This window comes from Microchirus variegatus (assembly GCF_963457635.1).
Source record: "Microchirus variegatus genome assembly, chromosome: 9".
NCBI lineage: Eukaryota > Metazoa > Chordata > Actinopteri > Pleuronectiformes > Soleidae > Microchirus > Microchirus variegatus.
This window is the reverse complement of record NC_139810.1, coordinates 467,355-490,805: the sequence shown is the minus strand read 5'-3', so window position 1 is coordinate 490,805 and position 23,451 is coordinate 467,355. Positions and strand designations below refer to the sequence as shown.

Here is a 23,451-nt window from a genome sequence, read left to right as displayed (position 1 = left end):
CATTACTGTAACAGTTCTGTTGATTATGTTACTTTAACAGTTCTGTTTACGTTACTGTAACAGTTCCGTTTACGTTACTGTAACAGTTCCGTTTACATTACTGTAACAGTTCCGTTTACGTTACTGTAACAGTTCTGTTTACGTTACTGTAACAGTTCTGTTTACGTTACTGTAACAGTTCTGTTTATTATGTTACTGTAACAGTTCGGTTTATGTAACTGTAACAGTTCTGTTTATTATGTTACTGTAACAGTTCTGTTTATTACGTTACTGTAACAGTTCTGTTTATGTTACTGTAACAGTTCTGTTTATTATGTTACTGTAACAGTTCGGTTTATGTAACTGTAACAGTTCTGTTTATTATGTTACTGTCACGTTACTAGATATGACTCTGGCAACCTGGACTCTAATCTGAAGACAGATAACTACATGAAGATAGATTACTACATAAAGGTAGATTACTATGTGAAGAAGGCAGATTACTAGTCTCCCCTCTTGGTCGTCTTGGTTCGTTCCTTCAGTGTTGGATGTTTAAAAATGCAGGAAGCTCTCTGATAGGTCACCTGATCTGCTGGATCACAGTTACAGCGCTGCATTGTCCTGGAGAGGACAGGAAACACACACACACACACACACACACACACACACACACACACACACACACACACACACACACACACACACACACACACACACACACACACACACACACACACACACACACACACACACACACTGTATGAGAGGGGTTCAGTTTACACACACACACATTTCCAGTTATCTGGAGACAGACTGAATCTCCTACATTTAGAGGCCGTCCTTTACTTTGATTGACAAATAAATCCACGTCCACTGTCTGTCTGCACAGAGACGTCTCTGTTCTGTATTACACACACACACACACACACACACACACACACACACACACACACACACACACACGCACACGCACAAGCACACACTCCAAATGATTGACAGGAAACAGAGGAATGTAGAAGCAGCCTCATGTACTTCAATATCACCCTGATCGTCCTCTGATTCAGCCACTTATTTCAGGGAAACCTTAGCCTTTAGAGAGGAGGAGAGAGGAGGAGGAGAGAAGAGGAAGAGAGGAGAGAAGAGGAGGAGAGAGGAGAAGAGAGGAGGAGAGAGGAGGAGGAGAGAAGAGGAGGAGAGGAGAGAAGACGAGAAGAGGATAGGAGGAGGAGGAGAGAGGAGGACAGGAGGAGAGAGGAGAAGAGAGGAGAAGGAGAGGAGGAGAAGAGGAGAGAGGAGGAGAGAGAAGGAGAGGAGAGAGGAGGAGATCCATCCATCTATCTATCTATCTATATCTCAATTAGCCACCAGGGGGCGACTCCACTGGTTTAAAAAGCAGTAATTTTGAAAGAATCCCCTCAATCAATACACTCTTAGAAATAAGGGTTCCAAAAGGGTTTTTCTACAAGAGCTGAGGTTCTACCTGGAACCATTTGCTTCTGAAAAACCCTTTACTGAAGAAAGGGTTCTTGGTCACACTAGTTCCAGTAAGAACCATTTTGATCCAGAGAACCCTTTAAAACCCCTTTCCTGAATAAAGGGTTTTAAAAGGGTTCTCATAGGAGAACAAGCTGAAGAACCTTATGTGGTTCTACTGAGCACATTTATTTCTAAGAGTGTAGTTTTATCTCTTCTTCAATAGAACATGACGGATACTGTCGTCCAATGGGAGCCTGGTTGTTGTTGTTGTTGACATCAGACTCTGAAGGTAAACACCAGTCAACGTGTCTCTAAATCCACAGACTCCTGTTAAAGGAGATGAACCTTCTCGTTTTCAGGATTTTCATCTACAGTTAAAGGACATTGTTGACTCTTCAGTGACGACACTCTCTGACCAATCAGAGGCCGGCAGACTGATGACGTCACAGCTAAGTATCAGCTGAACCTCGTCAGGTTCTATCAGTGATGGAGAAGAAGAACCAGGAGAAGAACGGAGTCAGGAACCAACTGTAAGATGTTGGTTCATCAGTCGTGTATGAAACCAGCGTCAGGACGTCCATTAAAAATTTTGAGATTAAATTCAATCGCCTACTTTTCAAGAGTTAGTTTGAGAGAGAACATAAAACACCATAAAGTGGCACCTGTGAAGCTAAAGAGCTCACGAATAACTCAAAGACAAACACACACACACACAGAAAAGCAAGTCCTTTAAGTATGATGTATTCAGCTCACTGCGAGGGCCAACATTCCTCGCACATGTAACGACAATTAGGCCTAATTTTGGCCTAAATTGCTTCCTGTAATGATGAGTGGACATAGTTAGCGGCCGCTCGCAACCACTGAGCACAAAGAGATCTAAAGTATCAGTGATGGAGAAAAACACACACACACACACACACACACACACACACACACACACACACACACACACACACACACACACACACACACACACACACACACACACACACACACACACACACACACACACACACACACACACACACACACACACACACACACACCTCCATTCCTAACAGCAGTGATAAAATCATTAAGAATCACAGCGTTAAAAAAGTCTAAAAAACCTGACCACACATATGAGCGAGCGCTGGTGGCCTCAAACACACACACGCAGACACACACACGTGCAAACACACACACACACGCAGACACAAACACACACACAGGCAAACACACAGACACACAAACACACACACAGGCAAACAAACAGACACACACATGCAGACACACAAACACACACACGCAGACACACAAACACACACACGCAGACACACAAACACACACGCAGGCACACACACACACGCAGACACAAACACACACATGCAGAAACACAAACGCACACATGCAGACGCAAACACACACATGCAGACACAAACACACACACACACATGCAGACACAAACACACACATGCAGACGCACGCACACGCGCGCACGCACACACACACACACACACACACACACACACACACACACACACACACACCAAACCCCTCAGACTGTGCACAGTCAGGTTACACAAAGGTTAATCTGATTAAACGCGTTACGCTGACCCTAACATTCACGACAACGACAAATCACTTTCACAACAACCACGACTCGACACAGAAGATACACACCATCAAATAGCAATTGTTAGCATCATTAAAAATGCTAAATATCATATTCACTCATGCTAGTTCTCTGATGTGATAATGGCGCCCCCTGCTGGCCCCTCTGAGATCAAAAACATGATGTTTACTCTGGTTTTTTTGTGGTTCTTTTCTATGCAGAAGATACTTTTCTGTTCATAGTAAAGTCTGGAATTTTACCTGGTAAAAAAAAATCCTCTACTCAATCAAATCACAACATACTGTCGACAGTGTTTCTACAAATTCAATGACTTTTCAAGGACTTTCCAGGAAGGATTTGAAGGATCTATGGGAGCCCTGGATACTCTGTTATGAGTTATTATCAAGTCTGTGTGTATTCATTCTTATACCTTTTAGTCGTATTCTTGCCATTTTACACGATTCTTTTGAGTGTTGTTTGAGAATCATTAACTTGAATCATTCACATACGTCAAACGTCCTTCATTCGATAAGAGTATTCATGGAGTTCAGCCACGATCGTCTATTACATTTAAACTTGGCTAAAACAAACCTCTCTTGCTGATTCGTGAACAAAACACCACACAGTATTTGTGGGTCAGCTGTTGGCAAAGTGACAGTGATTTTTATCAACGTGCACAAACTTCATCGCACATCAGAACAGGGATCCAGGAGGTCCTTGAGACCTTCAAGGTCCTGGATAGTCCTTGAAAGTGCTTGAATGTTGTGCATAAAGAAGTGAAGTTGATATTTAGCTAAATGTCTCCCTTGTTTTGTTATGATGTTTGATGGCCTGCATTGCTTGATGTAAATGGATAGATGCTAGTTAACTAATTATAAATGGATAGACGTTAGTGAGCTAGCTATCAATGGTTAGACGTTAGTTAGCTAGCTATAAATGGATAGATGTTAGTGAGCTAGCTATAATGGATAGATGTTAGTTTGCTAGCTATAAATGGATAGATGCTAGTTAACTAGCTATAAATGGATATATGTTAGTTAGCTAGCTATACATGGACAGATGCTAGTTAACTAGCTATAATGGATAGATGTTAGTTTGCTAGCTATAAATGGATAGATGCTAGTGAGCTAGCTATACATGGATAGATGTTAGCTGGCTAGCTATAAATGAATAGATAACTATAAAATGATAGATGTTAGTTAGGTAGTGATAGACAGACAGACAGACAGACGAAAGGTATGAGCTAAAAACAAAATACAAATGTAGGAACTAAATAGTGATACTGATATTTAGGTAAATGTCTCCCTTGTTTGTTACGACGCCACCTACTGTTTGATGTACGTAGACAAGGCCTACGCAGGACAAATGTGGAGACATCATTACTAGGACGGTGTTGTGTGTGAACCCTGATTATCAGAGTATTTTGACCCTCGGCAGCTTCATTAATCTGTAGTTATGTGAAAACTGTGTGTGTGTGACCTCTGACCTCTGTCTGCAGTGTACTGGCCCGTTGCTCCTTGGCGCTGAGCGACTCCTTTAACACGTCGATGTGCTGTTTACAGTCAGAGTTCTGGTTGGTCAGCGTCTCCAGTTTGGTCTGCAGCGCCTGCATCTCCGACTCCTTCCTGTTCAGCTCCTGCTTCAGCTGCTCGATCTGCCAAATCACACAAACACAAACACACAAAACAGTCATGAAAACCCTGATGTCGGCTTCAGTTACACAAAACAAAACACTTAAAATAAAGAGGAAGGAAGGGAAAAAAAGATTCTCTCTTTCTCTCAAGAAAACAGAGAAGTAAACTTTGTAAAAGCACACAGTCCTTTTAAAAAACGACACGTACTGAGATAAGAAGTTTCTATTGTATGACTGCACAGGTATTCTTTAATGTGAATTAAAAACATGTTTGAATTAAGTTCATTCATTTGGGTTTTAACAACTCAAGAGTTGATTTTTAACTTTTTATTCCATTGTTTTCATGAAAGAAAGAGGGCAATTTTAAATAGATAGATAGCTGCTAGTTAACTAGCTATAAATGGATAGCTGCTAATTAGCTAGTTATAAATAGATGTTGGTTAACTAACTATATATGGATAGCTGTGAGTTAGCTAGCTATAAATAGATAGATGTTAGTTAGCTAGCTATAAATGGATAGATGTGAGTTAGCTAGCTATAAATAGACGTTAGTTAACTAGCTATAAATGGATAGATGCGATTTAGCTAGCTACAAATAGATAGATGTTAGTTAGCTAGCTATAAATGGATAGATGTGAGTTAGCTAGCTATAAATAGACGTTAGTTAACTAGCTATAAATGGATAGATGCGATTTAGCTAGCTACAAATAGATAGATGTTAGTTAGCTAGCTATAAATGGATAGATGGTAGTTAACTAGCTAAAAATAGATGTGAGCTAGCTAGCGATAAATGGATAGACGTGAGTTAGCTAGGCATAAATGGATAGATGTGAGTTAGCTAGCTATAAATGGATAGATGCGAGTCAGCTAGCTATAAATGGATAGACGTGAGTTAGCTAGCTATAGATATATGCTAATTAGCTAGCTATAAATAGATATATGCCAGTTAGAGAGCTATAAATAGATAGCTGCTAGTTAGCTTTCTTAGATGGATAGAAAAAATGATGAAAGATACAACATTTACATGTAGAGAAAAAATAAGATCTTAAAAGAAGACATGAAACCGCTAGAGAAGGAAACTATTACATTTAAATAAAATGTGTAAATGTGCCAAATGTAAATGATGCTAGCTCAGTGGAGTCCAGTCATACAGTCATAGAGTCAAGCCAAAGAGCTGAAAAATACATGCAGGCAGATGAAGATTAAATGATGGGAAACAATATTCCACTGAGATAAACTGGCCTAGTGATTTAAAGAAGGACGTACAGAACCACAGAGAAATCAAACACACCAACACAGGGATTTTCTTGTGTGGAAGATTGGCATCTGTCGACCGGTGCCAAAAATGCACACAGCTGATTGGAAGGGAGATTTGTCTAATTGTGTGAGAGCAGACTTCATTTCATATCCAGGGAATTCTGCCTGGACCAGAGCTCGGCCAATCAGCAGTCAGAGAAGGAGAGAGGAAGTGAAGACAGCCGAGAAGACGACGGACAGAATAATGAGAGTGACGCCAGGCCAAAAGGTGAAGTGGAGTCAAAAAGAGATGCTGAGACGTGATGAGAGGGGAGGAGACGACCATTAACTACCTGAAACTACCTGAAAGACCTTAAAACTACGTGTGAGAGGACAGAGTCAGTCTTTAATTTTATATTAATAATTTTCATGAATTTTCAAAAATCAGGAAATGATCCATTTGCCCTGATGCACTTTGACAGTGAGCTGACTTTCTTCTGAAAAACAAAAAGTATCTCAGAACGACCTGAAATTCACCATCATAATAGTCGGCATCGCCCTGAACAAGGATCTGTTGAAAATATTTGCAAATCTCTTAAGGAATATTTTTAATGAATTTTTGAAAATCAGGAAATTATGCGTTTGCCCTGATGCACTTTGACAGTGAGCTGAGTTTCTTCTCAAAAACATAAACTATCTTGGAATTAATTGAAATTTACCATCATAATAGTCAGCATCGCCCTGAACAAGGATCTGTTGAAAATATTTGCAAACATCTTAAGGAATAATTTTCATGGATTTTTGAAATTCAGGAAATGTTGTGTTTGTCCTGATGCACTTTGACAGTGAGCTGAGTTTAATCTCAAGAACAAAAAGTATCTCAGAACGACCTGAAATTCACCATCATAATAGTCGGCATCGCCCTGAACAAGGATCTGTTGAAAATATTTGCAAATCTCTTAAGGAATAATTTTAATGAATTTTTGAAAATCAGGAAATTATCCATTTACTCTGATGCACTTTGACAGTGAGCTGGGTTTAATCTCAAAAACAAAAAGTTGCTTGGAATTACTCGATATTTACCATCATAATAGTCGGCATCGCACTGAAGAATCTGTTGAAAATATTTGCAAAACATTACACAGTTAGAAGACTTTTGTGAATTTGGGTTTCCAAAGGCTTTAAGTTTTGAACCGTAACTGTCAAACTGACTTCATCCACAAAAACATCAACAACTTTTAACTGACGACAGTGACGTCCTCTTCCCTGAAATGGTTTGATTAAACAGAGTGTGTGGTCCTGTGTGTTAGTTAGACTGAACAGTTACTGACACAGTTGGAGTTTGAGTAGAATTCACCGTCACTAAATGCACAGGTTTTGGATTCTTAGTAACGACAGACTCAATCTCCTTGACTAAAAACACCTGAAAACCTGCGTGAACTTAGCGAGGGTTCATGTGTTTCAGGTTCAGCGACAGACAAAACAAACAAGACAACCAGAGACTAATGAGAGTTGTACTTCTGCTTGTTCTGTGATCCAAGGCTGTTGTGAAGGGAGGAGGAAGGTGGGAGCTTGTCTGATGGAGGACACACATGGTGACAAGGCCTGGTCCTACAGAGAGACACAAAGACAAGAAGACAGCGAGCCGCTGAAGTCCAGAGCAGACACAGTTCCATCCAGACTAAAAACCTGGAAAAGTTGATCAGAGTTTGGTCCAAACGCTCGTGTGGAGGTCAAAGCAGCAGACAGTGAATTAATGAATCACGTTCTTGTTTGTCACCCTGCTCCTGTTTGGTCACCATCATGAAGACATAGGTGAGGACGTCAGTGAGGACATATCACTGACGGCATCGCTGCTTGTCCAGATTCCTATTTCTACTTTGGTACTGGCCAATTATGAACTGGTACCAAATAAGTCCTGGTTCTTGATGCACATCACTAACTGCATTCTTGGTTTCTGTATCACCAACCAAAAAGTGGTCCGGTCTGATTCTTTGACGCAGTCTCTGCTGGCGTGATTTATTTCTTTCTTTGTATGACGTTTAATTAAAATCTCCTGTTCTTATTTAGTACTTTCCACATCAACATGTCCATATAATTCATTATATTATCGCCATTCTCCCATTTCTGTAGCCGTCCACCTCCAGTTTGAGTCCGTGCAATACCATAGTACCCTAATTACTTTAACCCTGGACTGGTCTACAAGACGTTAACCATTAAAATCTCATACAAAGACGTCCACTGGTTCCCACACACCAACAACTCAACAAGGACAAACCAACAAACTGCAGGAGAAAAATCACCAGGACTGAAACGAAACATGATATGGAGTGTGAATGTGTGGAATGTTTGACTAGAAACACAAAGTACGACTCCTTTGGAAAGTGGAGTAGAGTTACATGAACCTGCGTTATTAGTCCCAGTTTTTGGATGCAAACGGTTGTATCAAATCATCCGTGGTCACTGATCCACCGTCTCTGATGCTGCTTCCTACTCTGAATCCACTTTACGCTGTTCAAGTAGATCAAAGTCCTGAGAGGAAACCAGCATCTCTGGTTCCTCTCTGGTTCCTCTCTTATCACCGTCTCCCCTCAACACCAGAGGGCAGCGCCGCTGAAAGAGCGGAACCCTAAACACTTCAAGGATATAGAATGAATCTGGCGTCTTTCTGTGCGACTGTGCGCGGTGGGAGAGCGAGGATCCGTCAGTGAGGCGTCATCACGTCGGCTCAGTTCAGGTGAGGACAGACCTCCGTCCTCATTCGCCAGAAAACGTCTCGTTCATGATTCCATCAGGACAACAAAGGGCGCCATTAATGCACCGCAGGGAAACCTGTTCACATCACGAGCTAACAGAGCTAACGCACAGCTACGAGTCCTGTGAAAGTGGAAACCTTTAAAGGGAGAGTGCAGGTAAAAAATGATTTTAGCCTAATAAAAAAACACAATCTGACGTTTGTAAACGGCTCACTCTCCCACACCAAAGTCCGTAGAGAAAATCAGTCTAAGGGTGAAATAAAATCAACAAAAGTCATCTTCATTCATCCTTTTGTCCTCGCTGCAGAGAGCAGTTCTCAGCACAGGGGGGCGCCAACCGCACAACCACCACCGACCAAACTATCAGTGGTGAACATGACCAGTGCATCGTCTCACATGAGCATGACTCAGTCTGAACACTGGTTTGTCTCCATGAATAAAACAGCAGAGAGAAACCATAGTCAGGCTTTTCTGAACATGCAAGGAGACACCGTGAACTGTAAGAGGATCGTTCACTCTGAACGCTCGGCAGAAGAACGCTCAGGTACAGACGTTCTCCGTGTGCGACGTACGACAAACGCCACAAAAAAGACACAAGCGGAGATTTTCACAACAGCAGAAGAATGTTGGACACAACCAGGTGGAGGCGGAGAGTGGGAGGGGCATGCAGAGGGGGCGGGACAAGCTCAATGTTGGGTTGTTATGTTTCACAAAATTCTGTCACGTTTTTATTTTGAAACGGTGTCAAGAATGTTGTGATTTACGAAAGTCTTTTAGAAAAATTTGCTGTCCAAGCTGCTCTTTGAAAAAACGTATTTAGAAATGTGATGAGATAAAGGCCGTCAGGAGCAGCTTGTGTTCTGAGGAACAGTCTGGACACAAAGAAACATGCAACATGCAAACAGCGTCTCATGCAGCTGTGAACTCCTGAGCTGGTAGTTCCTCAGGTGACGAGCGGAGAACGTTCTACCTTAGACTTCATGAATTTGGAATGACTCTTGTAGACGTCCACATGCTTGAGCTCGTCCTGCCTGTCGTCAGGCTGCAGCAGACCGCTGGTCTTCAACATCTGGACCTCGTCCTCCAGGTCCCGGATGTTCCTCTCCAGGGAGGAGATTTTGGTGTCCTGCACCAGGCAACAGTAGAAAGAGAAGGTCTGACCGTGAGGACTTACAGCTTATTATTTAAAGCAGTTTAACCTATTTAACGGCTACTGTCTGTTAGCGGAAAAGCATCACAAAGCCCTCAGAATCAAGAGGTCTCGCAAAATCTCAGGTCTCGTGAAAAATGCCCTGTCAGGTTCCTGCTCGGGGCATATCCATATGAGATCAAGACAACGATGGCCTTATTTTAAACACAGAAGAGAGTCAAACAGTAGAAGATCGATGGAAGGATGCTTATGCTGGTGTCGTATTATGTACTCCCAAACTGTAGGGGGAGCTCCGTAGAGAAAGAGACAACGCGCTGGAGTTCAGACGGTAAATTTTCTGCATCCCTGACTTTGAGCAGTGAACGTTGAGCTCACATGTGAACGGACTGGAAAACATACGTGTGTGTGTGTGTGTGTGTGTTCACACGAGCGAATGGACGGCTACTCAGGTCGTTTAGCTTCGTTTAGCATCGGATCAGACGTACGTTAAACGCCAAAACTTGGAAGAGAAGAAGAAGAAGAAAAAAGGTAATGGAATAAATGGAAACAGACGCCGCGATGCCATCAGCAAAACCACAGGCAAACATCTGACCTCCATTACGTCCTGTGACATCACCACTGCCAAGACCAAGCAACGCAGGAATGTGTGTGTGTGTGTGTGTGTGTGTGTGTGTGTGTGTGTAAGCACAAAGATGTTCACTGTAAAGACCTTTTCTCAAACAGACGTCCGCCATTATTTTTGTGAGAGGCTTCCGGTGTAGCATATCCGGTCACACGGCAGCAGCAGAACTTTCAAAGTTCAAAGTTGCTTCTAAAAAAAACTGTAGGTGGCGCCATATTTTAAGGCAATTTTCCCCTCCCAAAAAGGATTTCAAATTCAGAAACTTTCAAGGGTTTCAAGGACCCGTGGTCATTCTCGCAAAAGGGCACAACAGTGATCCCACTGAGCGAAAGACACGAACATCACGAATGACACAAATAATAAGAACGACGCGAAATATATGAACGAAAAAAACGACACGAACGTCACAAACGACACGAAATATAAGAACGATAAGAACGACACGAAAGATAAAAACGATAAGAACGACACGAACGTCACGAATGACACAAATAATAAGAACGACACGAAATATAAGAACGATAAGAACGACACGAATCACACAAATGATAAGAACGACACGAAAGATAAAAACGATATGAACGACACAAACGTCACAAATGACACAAATAATAAGAACGACACGAAATATAAGAACGATAAGAACGACACGAATGACACAAATAATAAGAACGACACGAAATATAAGAACGATAAGAACGACACGAATGACACAAATGATAATAAAGAGACAAGAAACGAAGGACGCGCAAAACAAACGGCGCGAATGATAAAGACACAAACGGCGCAAACAAAAGAAACGAACGACAAGGACATGAACGATGCAAATGATAAGAAAGACACGAACGAAAGAAAGAAATGAACGTCACAAAGGATGAGAACGACGCGAACGGCATGAATGACATGCAATATTCAGGCTATATCGCGATTTATAGGACTGGGGCGGGGAAAAAATATCCATTTGCTGATATATCGTCGTCCTTTCTCGTGCAACACGACATTACCAGGCAACATAATAAAATATCTTATACCGAGTGTGTGTGTGTGCGTGTGCGTGTGTGCGTGTGCAGAGGTGAGAAGTCATTACTGTACCTGCCAGATAACGTCAGGGTCAAAACAGAAAGGAGGGTTGGTGTTCTGGAATTACAGAGTGGACAAATGGACAAACTCAGAGACAAAGACACAAAGAGGAGCAGATACAAGAGGACGATACACGTGTGATATGTTTCCATATATATACACATGTATATATGTACACATATACATATGTACACATATACATATGTACACATATATGTGATATGTCAAAAAGTTTTAAATATGATTATTACAATGAACTGAATGGTAATCAACCATTCAACAATAAAAATTACTGTGCACATCTTTAAGAATGTTCATCACCGTAAACCACAGAGAGAAAGAATAAACTGAAGTTTGTAAACCACTCACTCTCCCACACCAAAGTCACTCACTCTCCCACACCAAAGTCCATAGAGTAAACCAGTGATTTTAACATCACAGCACACAGGAGTTCACAGGAGTTGTTGATCCACTGCTGCCTCCATCACTAACTTACAATGACTGATTTTAGTGAATTCAGCTTTTAAAATATTTAATTTAGACTTAAATCAGTGACACAAAGTGACCACACGAGGCAGCAGAGGACCAGCAGCTGCTGTGTCCCTGTGAGCTAAAATCACTGGTTTTCTCTGTGGACTTTGGTGTGGGAGAGTGAGTGACTTTGGTGTGGGAGAGTGAGTGACTTTGGTGTGGGAGAGTGAGTGGATTACAAAGCAACACAAGTTAATAAAGCCTTGAAATCAGATTCTTCTGATCAGGTGATCAAATCTGTGACACAGCACTTTCTCTCTCACACACACACACACGGAGAACAACATTCCCCCATGTTCTATAATCACAATAACTGTGGTATAATCCCAGCCCTCTGACGCCGTGTGTGGATTATGTGGCGTCAGATTAACCTTCACTGCTGCTCAGCACATGTGCGTCTGTTAATAAGCAGACAAATAACAAAGTATGTGTGAAAAATAACTGTGGTTTGCACTGAAGGAGCCACTTTTAGAGCGAGCTGAACAAGCACTTAGAGTGTGTGTGTGTGTGTGTGTGTGTGTGTGTGTGTGTGTGTGTGTGCAGACACATGTGGAGTCAACTGCATTTTTCACAGCTTTAACGACTTCAAAGGGCCGAGATGAGAGTGAAAGCTTCCATATGTGACATTTGAAACAAATTGAATAAGTGTTGAACTCGACGTGGGCTCAATAATGGACTTTACTCGAGCACGGCTGCCACGCACACACATCCATGCATTTCTACATGGATGTTTTTGTCTGCCCGAGCTTCTGCTGCTGCTAATGCTGCTGATGCTAATGCTACTTCTGCTGCTCACGTTACAGTTGCACTCATTCATAATTTAAGTTGAGTCTTTCTATGAAGCCGATATCAGAACAACATGCAGCAGAAACGCTGAAACAAGATCATGTTTATGTTTTATTAAAAATAAACCTCTCGCTCTTCTCTGCTGAGAAACAACCTGTGACACAAAGACTCGCTGTTAAGATGATGATTTTTAGCCACTCACCGAAGGGCTGAGCTATTAAAATAATAAAACCACCTTACACTCATAACATTTGCTGCTTTATCTCAGCGTCACAAAGAGTTCTTCCAACGGGAAATTTACGTTTTTTTTGTTTCTGAACCAAAGTCCATAGAGAAAATCAACGATTTTGTCTCACAGGGAAACATGAGCTGCTGGTGTTCAGATACTGGTTTGGTCACTTTGTGTCACTGCGGTTAAATCAAAACAAAGAATTCTCATACACTGAAGTCACAAAATAACACCTTTTAACTGAGTGACACAAACTTGAGTTTCTGGTGGAAAAAAAAGCCGCGTCATGGTGAGATAAGTGACTAACATGACACTTCAGTCCTTTCATAAGAGGCTAAAATCAGACGTCCCTGTTTCTCAGTTAATGTGTGACGATGACACAGTTTCACACTTTAAATAACTCGACACACACACACACACACAGTCTCAGCCCTACCTTCATGTCGATGACGGTCTGCAGAGTCCTGGTCTTAGTCGGCTCTGTCTGCTGTTGGTTACGTCGATGTAGTTCCTGAGGAGGAACTCTGTAAAAATAAGCCTGTCGACTCATCATCTTCAGTCTTTGACTAACTCTGAGTGATCGTCACAGCTCCTGTTTCTCCTCCGTCTCTTTTATTACTATTATAATTAATATTATTTTGACATAATTGTGATAATAAAATAAAACTAAACTAATAAGAACTTTCCCTGTGATCTTTGCTGCAGACTCTCTGTGGCTGTTGTTCCGTCACTCTTTCATTTATCATCCCTCACTTCTTCTCGTCTCACAAACGCCTCTCTGATGTGTGAAAGCCTGCGCTTAGCAACACACGCTAACCTGCTGCTATCAATAATTCACTGCACACACACACACACACACACACACACAGAAACATGTTAAAGTTTTGTGTAAAACCGTCTGTTTTCATTTTTAAGCATAAAATTAAAGGTTAAACTGTGGGTTTTTAAAAGGACTGATGGAGAGTTTCTGATGTAAAATGACATTATTATTATTATTATTATTATTATTATTATTATTATTATTATGTCCGACCTACTGCCCCCAAAATACTGTAAACTTAACTCTTTAAATAAGTGTTTACCACTTGATGTCACTGTAACAGTGTGTAAATCTCCCACACCAAACCTCAGAGAAAATCATCGATTTCACAGGACATTGTTTGTTCGGCTTCACCAAAGTGACACAAACCAATCAAACGAGGACGCAGTGGAGAGATAAAAACCTCAATTTTCTACATGGCCTTTGGTGTGGGCGAGTGAGCGGGTGACGAACTTCAGCTTGAAGGCTGCGACTGTGATCACGTGATAGAAGACTGTTCTCACGTCCATAAAGCTCAACTTATCATCAACCGTTTACAGACACGGTCCTGGGAATGGTTGTGTTTTTCAGTGTGTGTGTGTGTGTGTGTGTGTGTGTGTGTGTGTGTGTCCTCTCACAGCTCCACATGTGTCAGACGACAGAAACATATGGAAAGAACACGATCAAACGGCAACGTAGAGCAATAAGTGGCAACATCCTGAACCGAGGATACGGTCAAAAGGTTCAATTCTCGCCCGAGGGCCATGGTGTCATGAATATGACTCCACACACACACACACACACACAGACACACACAGACACACACAGACACACACACATACACACACACAGGCACACACACAGGCACACACACAGACACACACACACACACACACACAGGAAACACTTTTAGCATAAGTGTGAAACAGGCTGTGGAGAAAGTTCCAGAGCTGTAATTTTGTCCCGATAAACTTTTTTTCCCCGCTCTAACTTTCTGATCGAGGTGTGTGTGTGTGTGTGTGTGTGTGTGTGTGTGTGTGTGTGTGTGTGTTTACAGTTGTTTTGTGATGCTAGCTCATTAGCAGAAGCTAAGAGAATCCAATCAGGAGCAGAGCCTTGATAGAAAAGGTCAAACCACAACAGAGCAGCACTGACGCCGTTACACAGACACGGAGAGAACGAGCAGGTGCACGGGCAGAGAGTCACCAAAGAGGGCGCTACCCAAAAACAACAGCACTTACAAAATAGACAGAGTTAAAAACTAAAGTGTTGTAAAGCGCTCGTTCTCCCACACCAAAGAAAGTGATGGATTTAACCGAGCAGAGACACAGGAGCTGCTGCTGCTGCCTCATTCTGTCCATGAGTTTGTGTCACTTTGGTCAAATCTATCAAAGACTTTCAAACATTGAAGTCACAACACAACACAACACAACACACACACACACAGCACAACCCTGAAATGTGCCTTTAAAACAGTGAGTGAGACGTCTTCATATACAGCAGAGTCTCTGAGGAACACATCAAATCTGCACCATGATGCGTATGAAAGAAGATATGGCATCTCACCGTGTGTGTGTGTGTGTGTGTGTGTGTGTGTGTGTGGTGTGTGTGTGTTGGCAGCAGGTCAGGGCTGGGCAGGAACAGAGCAGTGGTGCAGCTGTTATTATTGAGTCTACGGGGAACTGGAGGCTGGGGAGAGTCGATTAGGCCCAGATTTATGCCTCTCAGCGTGTGTGTGTGTGTGTATGTGTGTGTGTGTGTTAGCGACACACATACACACACAACTCCTGCATGAACTCTTGTAGCACACTGCCACTCTGTGGACAGCGCAGGTACTGCAGAGGCCCGAGCGTTCACAATATTACTGCGACACAGTCAAAATAATAGATGATTAAATGTTGATTTTTCATTTTGTTTGAATAAATGTCTTCATTTCTGCTTCATTCATGTAAATAAATAAACTTAAAGTGAGATCTTTGAACACAAATGTGACACTAAGTGAAGCAGAAGCATGGAGAGAAAGCAGTAAATGTAGAGAAAATACAATCAAAAACGATAAAGAAACTCTGGACGTTCATCTCACACAGTGATAAACAGGAAGTGGAATCACAGGGTCAAGTGTCGTTAACCCTTTGGTGCTCAAGGGTCTGTGCACGCCACCATCTCCCAACAGGAAGCGGACTATCCGAAACAGGAAGTGCAGTTGACCAATCAGCTCACGAGAGACAAGAAACAGAGGCTGAGTATTTTCAAAAACACGGAACACGCCGATACAATAAAAACGCTGACGCATCATTTCCCGGCTCGTCAAGAAAAATTCAAAACCATACTAATAAAACAAAGCCATGGGATTAAAATGACAAATTTCCCTTCTTTTCTATGACCTTCAATCACAGATTACATATCATCTGGCTGTGCGGTGGATCAGATTAAAGCACGAGGTCCTACAGACGATCTGATTTACAGTCTCCAGCTCTCACTCTCATTTTTACACCTGTCTCCGTTTAAAAAAAAAGATTCGATAAACACAATTTCATGGTGTTAATTCCTCTTCAAACTATTAAAAATACCACAGAAGCCCAAACGTCAACCCTCGGCCACGTCTGACCGAGAAAAAAGGAGGCTTTTAAAGAGCCGAACAAGCCGAGGCATTTAAAGAGAAATGACTAATGGCTGCGGTAATGAAAGGCAGTTCAGCTGGTTTCCTCTGGAGCGGAGCCTCCTAATAACTCTGAGATCGGCCTCTTCTCTAACCATGACAAGAGCAAGTGTGAGGCCAAATCATGGTCACACACACACACGCGCGCACACACACACAACCACGACTTTACCCAACGGACTGAAGTTTGTAAACCACTCACTCTCCCACACCAAAGTCCACCAAAGTGGAGTTGTTAATCCACTGCTGCAGCCAAGTGAGCTAAAAACACTAATTTGCTCTATGGACTTTTGGTGTGGGAGAGTGAGTGGTTCTTAAGTTCTTAAGTTGTGTTGTTGTTGTTTTGAGGAGAGTCTTTTGTCAAGTGGATAAAATCAGTTCACTATTTGGCAGTCAGTTTGTTTGTGAATGTTTGGAACAGCTCATTATTCTGCAAACACGCTCTTGGTGGATGTATAGAATAGCTCACTATTTGGCAGTCAGTGCTTTGGTGGATTGATAGATCGGCTCACTATGTTGCCGTCACTCTCTTGGTAGATATGTGGGACAGTTGTCTCCACGATTAAGTTCAAATGTCATCATGTGACTTTGGTGTTAAAATGTGATTTTTCTTCTTTTGTCAAATGGCTAAAATCAAATCACACGTCACAAAGTGACCACACGAGGCAGCAGAGGACCAGCAGCTCCTGTGTCCCTGTGAGCTAAAATCACTGGTTTTCTCTCTGGACTTTGGTGTGGGAGAGTGAGTGAGTGGTTAGTGATGGTGTGTTTTTTCTTTTTACTTCCTGCTCTGACGAGGTTCACCTGATACTAAACTGTGATGTCATCAGACTGCCGGCCTCTGATTGGTCCAATGTCTTTAACAGAGGAGTCTGGTGGATTTAGAGACGGCACAGTCACACGGACAAAACCTGGTCCTCATGAGGTGTGTGTGTGTGTGTGTGTGTGTGTGTGTGTGTGTGTGTGTGTGTGTGTGTGTCTCAGAGGAGGCCAAAAAAAAGAAAAATCAACAATTGCGTCTCTTTTCAATCAGGGCGGTCAGAGCGTGTTTTCCCTCATTAATCATACATTAATATTCAGACAAACATTGAGTCTGTTTTTCTACCTTAGAAAAACACACACACTCCATCTCTACACACACACACACACACACACACACAGAGTACGTCTTAAGTTGTCAAGCCGTTAAAAATAGCACAGCACACAGAGTGTGTGTGTGTATATAGGTACTAACCTCTTACACACACATATACATAGACACACACACACCTCAGACAAAATCACCACAGTGACCACTCCACACCCAGCATGAGAGGATTTCCCATCAGCCACCAGGAACACACAGGGAGGGGCGTGTCCTCACTAAACTGACAGGGCCCAGATGTGCGCACGCACACGCACACGCACACGCACACAGTGACACAAAGAAAAGAGTTCATTCCATGTCAGAGTGGGAGTGGCTCCGCCCTATTTCCTGGTCCCCCCCCCCCCACCAGACCTTCAGTTTGACAATGGGAGGAGGAGGAGACAACAGGTGGACAAGAGCCAGAGTCCACAGGCTCCGCCCACTGCTGCGTCACATGTTGTTGAGATCAGAGCTCAGAGAAAGTCAGACGTTGGTGAAATGGCAGGAGTTCAGCTGCAGAGAGAAAGCTTCTCTTGTTCCATCTGTTTGGATCTTCTGAAGGATCCTGTGACTCTGAACTGTGGACACAGCTTCTGTATGAACTGTATTAAAGACCACTGGGACTCAGAGGACGTGAAGAGGATCCACAGCTGCCCTCAGTGTAGAAAGATCTTCACACCGAGGCCTGAACTGTTAAAGAACGTCATGTTAGCAGAGTTAGTGGAGGAGCTGAAGAAGACTGAAGTCCACGCTGCTCCTGCTCATCACTGCTATGCTGGAGCTGAAGATGTGGCCTGTGACGTCTGCACTGGCAGGAAACGTAAATCTTTCAAGTCCTGTTTGGATTGTTTGGCCTCTTACTGTGAGGAACATCTCCAGCCTCATCTTCAATCACCTCCATTAAAGAAACACAAGCTGGTGGAGCCCTCCAAGAACCTCCAGGAGAACATCTGCCCTCTTCACGACGAGGTGAAGAAGATGTTCTGCCGCACTGATCATCAGTGTATCTGTTATCTCTGCTCTGTGGACCAACACAAAGACCACGACACAGTCTCAGCTGCAGCAGAGAGGAAGAAGAAGCAGAGACAACTGGATCTGAGTCAAGAAGAAGTCCAGCAGAGACTCCAGGACATAGACAGAGACGTGAAGGTGCTTCAACAGCAGGAGGTGGACCTCACTGTCTCTGCTGATAAAGCTGTGGACGACACCGACAAGATCTTCACTGAGCTGAGCTCTGAGGTGAAGCAGCAGATCAGATCCAAGCAGCAAACTGAAGTGAGTCGAGTCAGAGACACTGAGAAGAAGCTTCAGCAGGAGAAGACTGAGCTGAAGAAGAGAGAAGCTGAACTGAAGCAGCTCTCACTCACACACGACCACAACCAGTTTCTCCTCAACTACGGCTCACTGTCAGCACTCAGTCCATCTACACACTCGTCCACCATCAACGTCCGTCCTCTGAGACACTTTGAGGACGTGACAGCAGCTGTGGTGAAGCTCAGAGGACAACTGAAGGACGTCCTGACCCAGACGTGGACAAACATCTCACTGACTGTGGCTGAAGCAGATGTTTTACTGACAGAACCAGGACCAGGACCAGGACCAGGACCAGGACCAGGACCAGGACCAGGACCAGGACCAGGACCAGGACCTCAACCTGAACCAAAGACCAGAGCAGAGTTCCTCAGATATTCACAGGAAATCAAACTGGATCCAAACACAGCTCACATGCGTCTGCTTTTATCTGAGGGAAACAGAAAAGTGAGAGTGATGGATGGAGATCAGTTTTATCCTGATCACACAGACAGATTCTCTTATTGGCCTCAGGTCCTGAGTGAAGAGAGTCTGAGAGGACGTTGTTACTGGGAGGTGGAGTGGAGAGGAGAAGTAGTTTGTGTAGCAGTGACGTACAAGAACATCAGGAGATCAGGGAGTTCAGATCAATGTGGATTTGGATTAAATGACAAATCTTGGGCTTTATTTTGTAACCAAAGCATTTGTCAGTTTGTTCACAGCAGCATCTGGACTGACGTCTCAGATGTTGTCGTCTCCAGAGTGGGAGTTTACCTGGACCACAGAGCAGGTCTTCTGTCCTTCTACAGAGTCTCTGACTCCATGACTCTGATCCACAGAGTCCACACCAGGTTTTCTCAGCCTCTCTACGCTGGAGTTTATCTTTATTCTGTTTCTCATGGAACCACAGCAGAGATGTGTAAACTCAAATAATCTGGAGTTCTTTCAGGATCAGTGGGTTCAACTCTGTGTTTCAATCTTGAACTTCTCTGCTCTCGACTCTTTGACTTTAAACTGTGAGTGTGTTTATTGACAAGTACACAAATAAAGTTTCTCTGTTTATTTTAGTCGCTAAACTCTGGAAAAATGACTCAGAAGTCTAATTGATTAATTGTGAAGTTTAATTGATTACTTGTTAAGTCTCATCGATTAATTGTGAAGTCTAATTGATTAATTGTGAAGTCTAATTGATTACTTGTGAAGTTTAATTGATTACTTGTTAAGTCTAATTGATTAATTGTGAAGTCTAATTGATTAATTGTGAAGTCTAATTGATTACTTGTGAAGTTTAATTGATTACTTGTTAAGTCTAATTGATTAATTGTGAAGTCTAATTGATTCATCAATAAAAGTTGGGATTGTAAACTTGTCTCACATGATCATCAAATCTCCACAACAACATGCACACAGTTACACACACACACACACACACCCACACAGTTACACACACACACACAAACAGACCGCTCCAGTTCCACTGTAGGCTAACACTAACGGCGCTCAAGGAGCTAATGCAGCTAATGGCGCTAAATGGTAAACTGTGCCTGGACTCGTGGCACGTAAGCAGGACGTCACGCGCATTTTTTTCCGGTCAGTCGTCATGGATACGTGTTGTGCGTTAACCTATATACACACAAACATATACATATATACATGTACTGCAATGTCACTTTAATGTGTGTCAGTCTATTATTGAAAATCAAAAACTTACCTCTCTCACGTGCATGTTCTCCAGCTGGGCCTCGGCCTCCTGCGCCGCCGCTGTCATGATGCCGCCCACTCGCTGTCCACGACCCCAGTGCTGACCTTGACCTTGAACTTGACCCTGACCCTGACCTTGACCCTGGAGCATCTCCAGCAGCCTCTGGATGCTCTCGTCTCGTGCGCCCAGCGTCTGCCTCTGAGAGTCCATCCTCTTCTCCATCTCCTCCATGGTCCTCCTCAGCAGCAGCAGCTCTTTGGCCTGACGCTCGTGCTCCGACTGCAGCCGCACGTAATTCTCCTCTGACGGGAGCGGAGGCGGCGGCGGCGGCGGCGAGGGGAAGCCGTCGCAGCAGGGACGCAGGGAGGCGGAGCCTGGCACTGTAGCTGCTGCAGGTGGAGGCGGAGCTTGGTTTGATGGGAAGAGAGTGTGAGCGAGGCCGGGTCTGAGTCCAGGACTGAGTCTCTGTGAGGTCACTGTGGAGCTGCAGCCGTATCCCGGGCTGTGGATGATGATGTCGGCGTCCTGGTGTCTGCGGTCGTAGGTGTTGGACGGGCTGGCTCTGGGACTGTGGCCCCCGCCTTTGTGGTGGTCCTGGTCCACATGGAGGTCCAGGTAGGAGCCTGGGTGTCCCTGCTGCTGCTGATTATGCTGCTGTTGATGCTGCTGCTGCTGATTATGCTGCTGTTGATGCTGCTGCTGCTGTTGATGCTGCTGCTGCAGGCCGTTCATGTCCCTGTGAGCTCTCAGCTCCTCCTGAAGCTCCTGCACCGTCAACGGAAGCTGCTGTGACGACGACAACAGAGAAAGTTTATTTCAATAAAAGCTCACAAAGGCGTCGGCAGGAAATGTCGTGTGGCACAAAAACACTCTGACCTTGTTTCTCCTCACGTCCTCGTGCTGCAGCAGAGAGACCAGAGACACAAATGAGATAAAACAGAGACTTTCTGTAACAACACAACAAAACATATTTAATAAACGGACACAAAGACCGACGGTTAAAAATATACATAGAATTTCCTTTAGAAACACTTTATATGACTCTATATCACTGTTTAAAGCTGTAGTGTGATGCTCTGGCCACAAGAGGGCAGCATGTGTCCAGGAGTTGTTCGTCCACAGTTTCTGAGCTTCTCTCTTATTTATTTATGTGACATGTTTTCATGTTTTTCGAAATACAAAATGCATTAGAGCACCACCTAGTGTAAGGTTTATGCCACAGCTGCTCTGAATCAACATATAATTATATAATATATCAGAATCATTATTTATGTTTCTGTAATGGTTAATAAACAATAATAATTATAGTTATTGTTATCCATGCATTTTCAAATTCACCGTTTCTTGATGAACTTGATTTCCACGTTTGACAAACACTGATGAATATTTGTCTACATTTTTGGACCAAACAAACAAACAAGTCCTGGATTAACGGAGGAAATAATCCATAATGAAAACAGTTGTTCACATTCACAGCTCTCCTGTTTTAGTAGAAAATGCAAATTCTGTCGGATATGTTCAGATTTCCTCCGTGTCCTCTGCTCGAGAGCGTAGAGGACACGGAGTTTAGGATGAGCGAGGAAACGCAGATAATCAACACACACACACAGATGGCGAGTGGTCAGTCGTGGTCGTCCAGAGAAAAGGTGACTTTCTCTATGCTAATGAGAGAGAAAAAAGTTCCCTCTTGTCAAAATGAATCTTCCCCAAACGTCGCAAAGGGCAAAAAACAACATGATGTATAGAGAAGAAGAAGAAGAAAGAAAGAACGAAAGAAAAGAGAATAAGAACGTAGTGACGGCTTAAGATAAGTAGAATCTTCTTTCTATAAATATATACACCATATTTAACGTTTTATGGATTGCAAACGCACTCAGAAATATCGAGAAGAGACACACCTGAGACGGTCTCTGTCCACGCTAATAATATGATCAATGCTTTCTCTTACAATTAAACAGCCTTTTCTGAGTGGAATTCAACGTTGTTAATCGCTCACTCTCCCACACCAAAGTCCATAGAGAAAACCAGTGATTTTAGCTCACAGGGACACAGGAGCTGCTGGTCCTCGTGTGGTGACTTTGAGTCACATCAGTACACCAAAATAAAGGATTTAAAAAGCCAAAGTCATCAAATATCATAAATGAAGCGACTGACGGAGGCAGCGCTCCATCAAACACTCAACAACTCCTGCTCCATGTCAGACACATACACAGGTTTCTCAATGGACTTTGGTGCACGAGAGTGAGTGGTTTACAAAGTCACAAAAACATCAGTTTACTGTAGGACGGACACACACACGCACACACAGTGACTTTGTATAACATGCCAAATTATCAAAGATTTTCAGCTGCAGGTGAAAAAGAGTGAGAGTGTGTGTGTGTGTGTGTGTGTCACAGCATCCACACACACACTGCATGACAATGCGTGATGACTAAAGCTATAAATACAGATGCAGAGGAGGCTGCTTAGTTACAGGAGGAAGAGTCACATGAAGACGTAATTAAAGTTTTTACACAGGAAAGAAATGAGTCGGCTTCACAGTGAGGCGTGAACGCCTATACGTGTCTATATATATATATATATATATATATATATATACACACACACAGATATATATATACTGTTTCTCAAAAAGGTTATTTCACAGTTTCTAGCCCATCTATCACAAATTATTAAGCCAATAATTCAGTATTTCACGCCCTTTTAAGCACTTTAAAAAATTCAAGCACTTTCAAGGTTAGTTTTGAACTTTACCAGCACCTTGCAGCTGTGGCAGATTATATATACTCAAATATATATATTT

General features: G+C 42.9%; 2 protein-coding genes across 2 annotated transcripts in view; one reads left to right on the top strand and one right to left on the bottom strand.

Moving 5' to 3' along the window:
• Positions 1-23,451, bottom strand: part of LOC310931723 (ERC protein 2-like) — a gene marked incomplete at both ends in the record, with an annotated part of 151,206 nt that overhangs the window by 125,686 nt on the left and 2,069 nt on the right. Inside the window, 6 exons of the mRNA XM_083894954.1 lie at positions 4,536-4,703; positions 7,437-7,529; positions 9,645-9,800; positions 20,658-21,294; positions 21,352-21,434; positions 21,525-21,548. Of these exons, the coding sequence (XP_083751080.1) occupies positions 4,536-4,703; positions 7,437-7,529; positions 9,645-9,800; positions 20,658-21,294; positions 21,352-21,434; positions 21,525-21,548 (1,161 nt within the window). The remainder of the gene's footprint in view (positions 1-4,535; positions 4,704-7,436; positions 7,530-9,644; positions 9,801-20,657; positions 21,295-21,351; positions 21,435-21,524; positions 21,549-23,451) is intronic.
• LOC310931585 (tripartite motif-containing protein 16-like) lies at positions 18,155-19,879 on the top strand (the record flags this gene model as incomplete). Its single annotated transcript, XM_083894775.1, has 1 exon — positions 18,155-19,879. The coding sequence occupies one exon, from the start codon at positions 18,155-18,157 to the stop codon at positions 19,877-19,879; it is 1,725 nt and encodes a 574-aa protein (XP_083750901.1).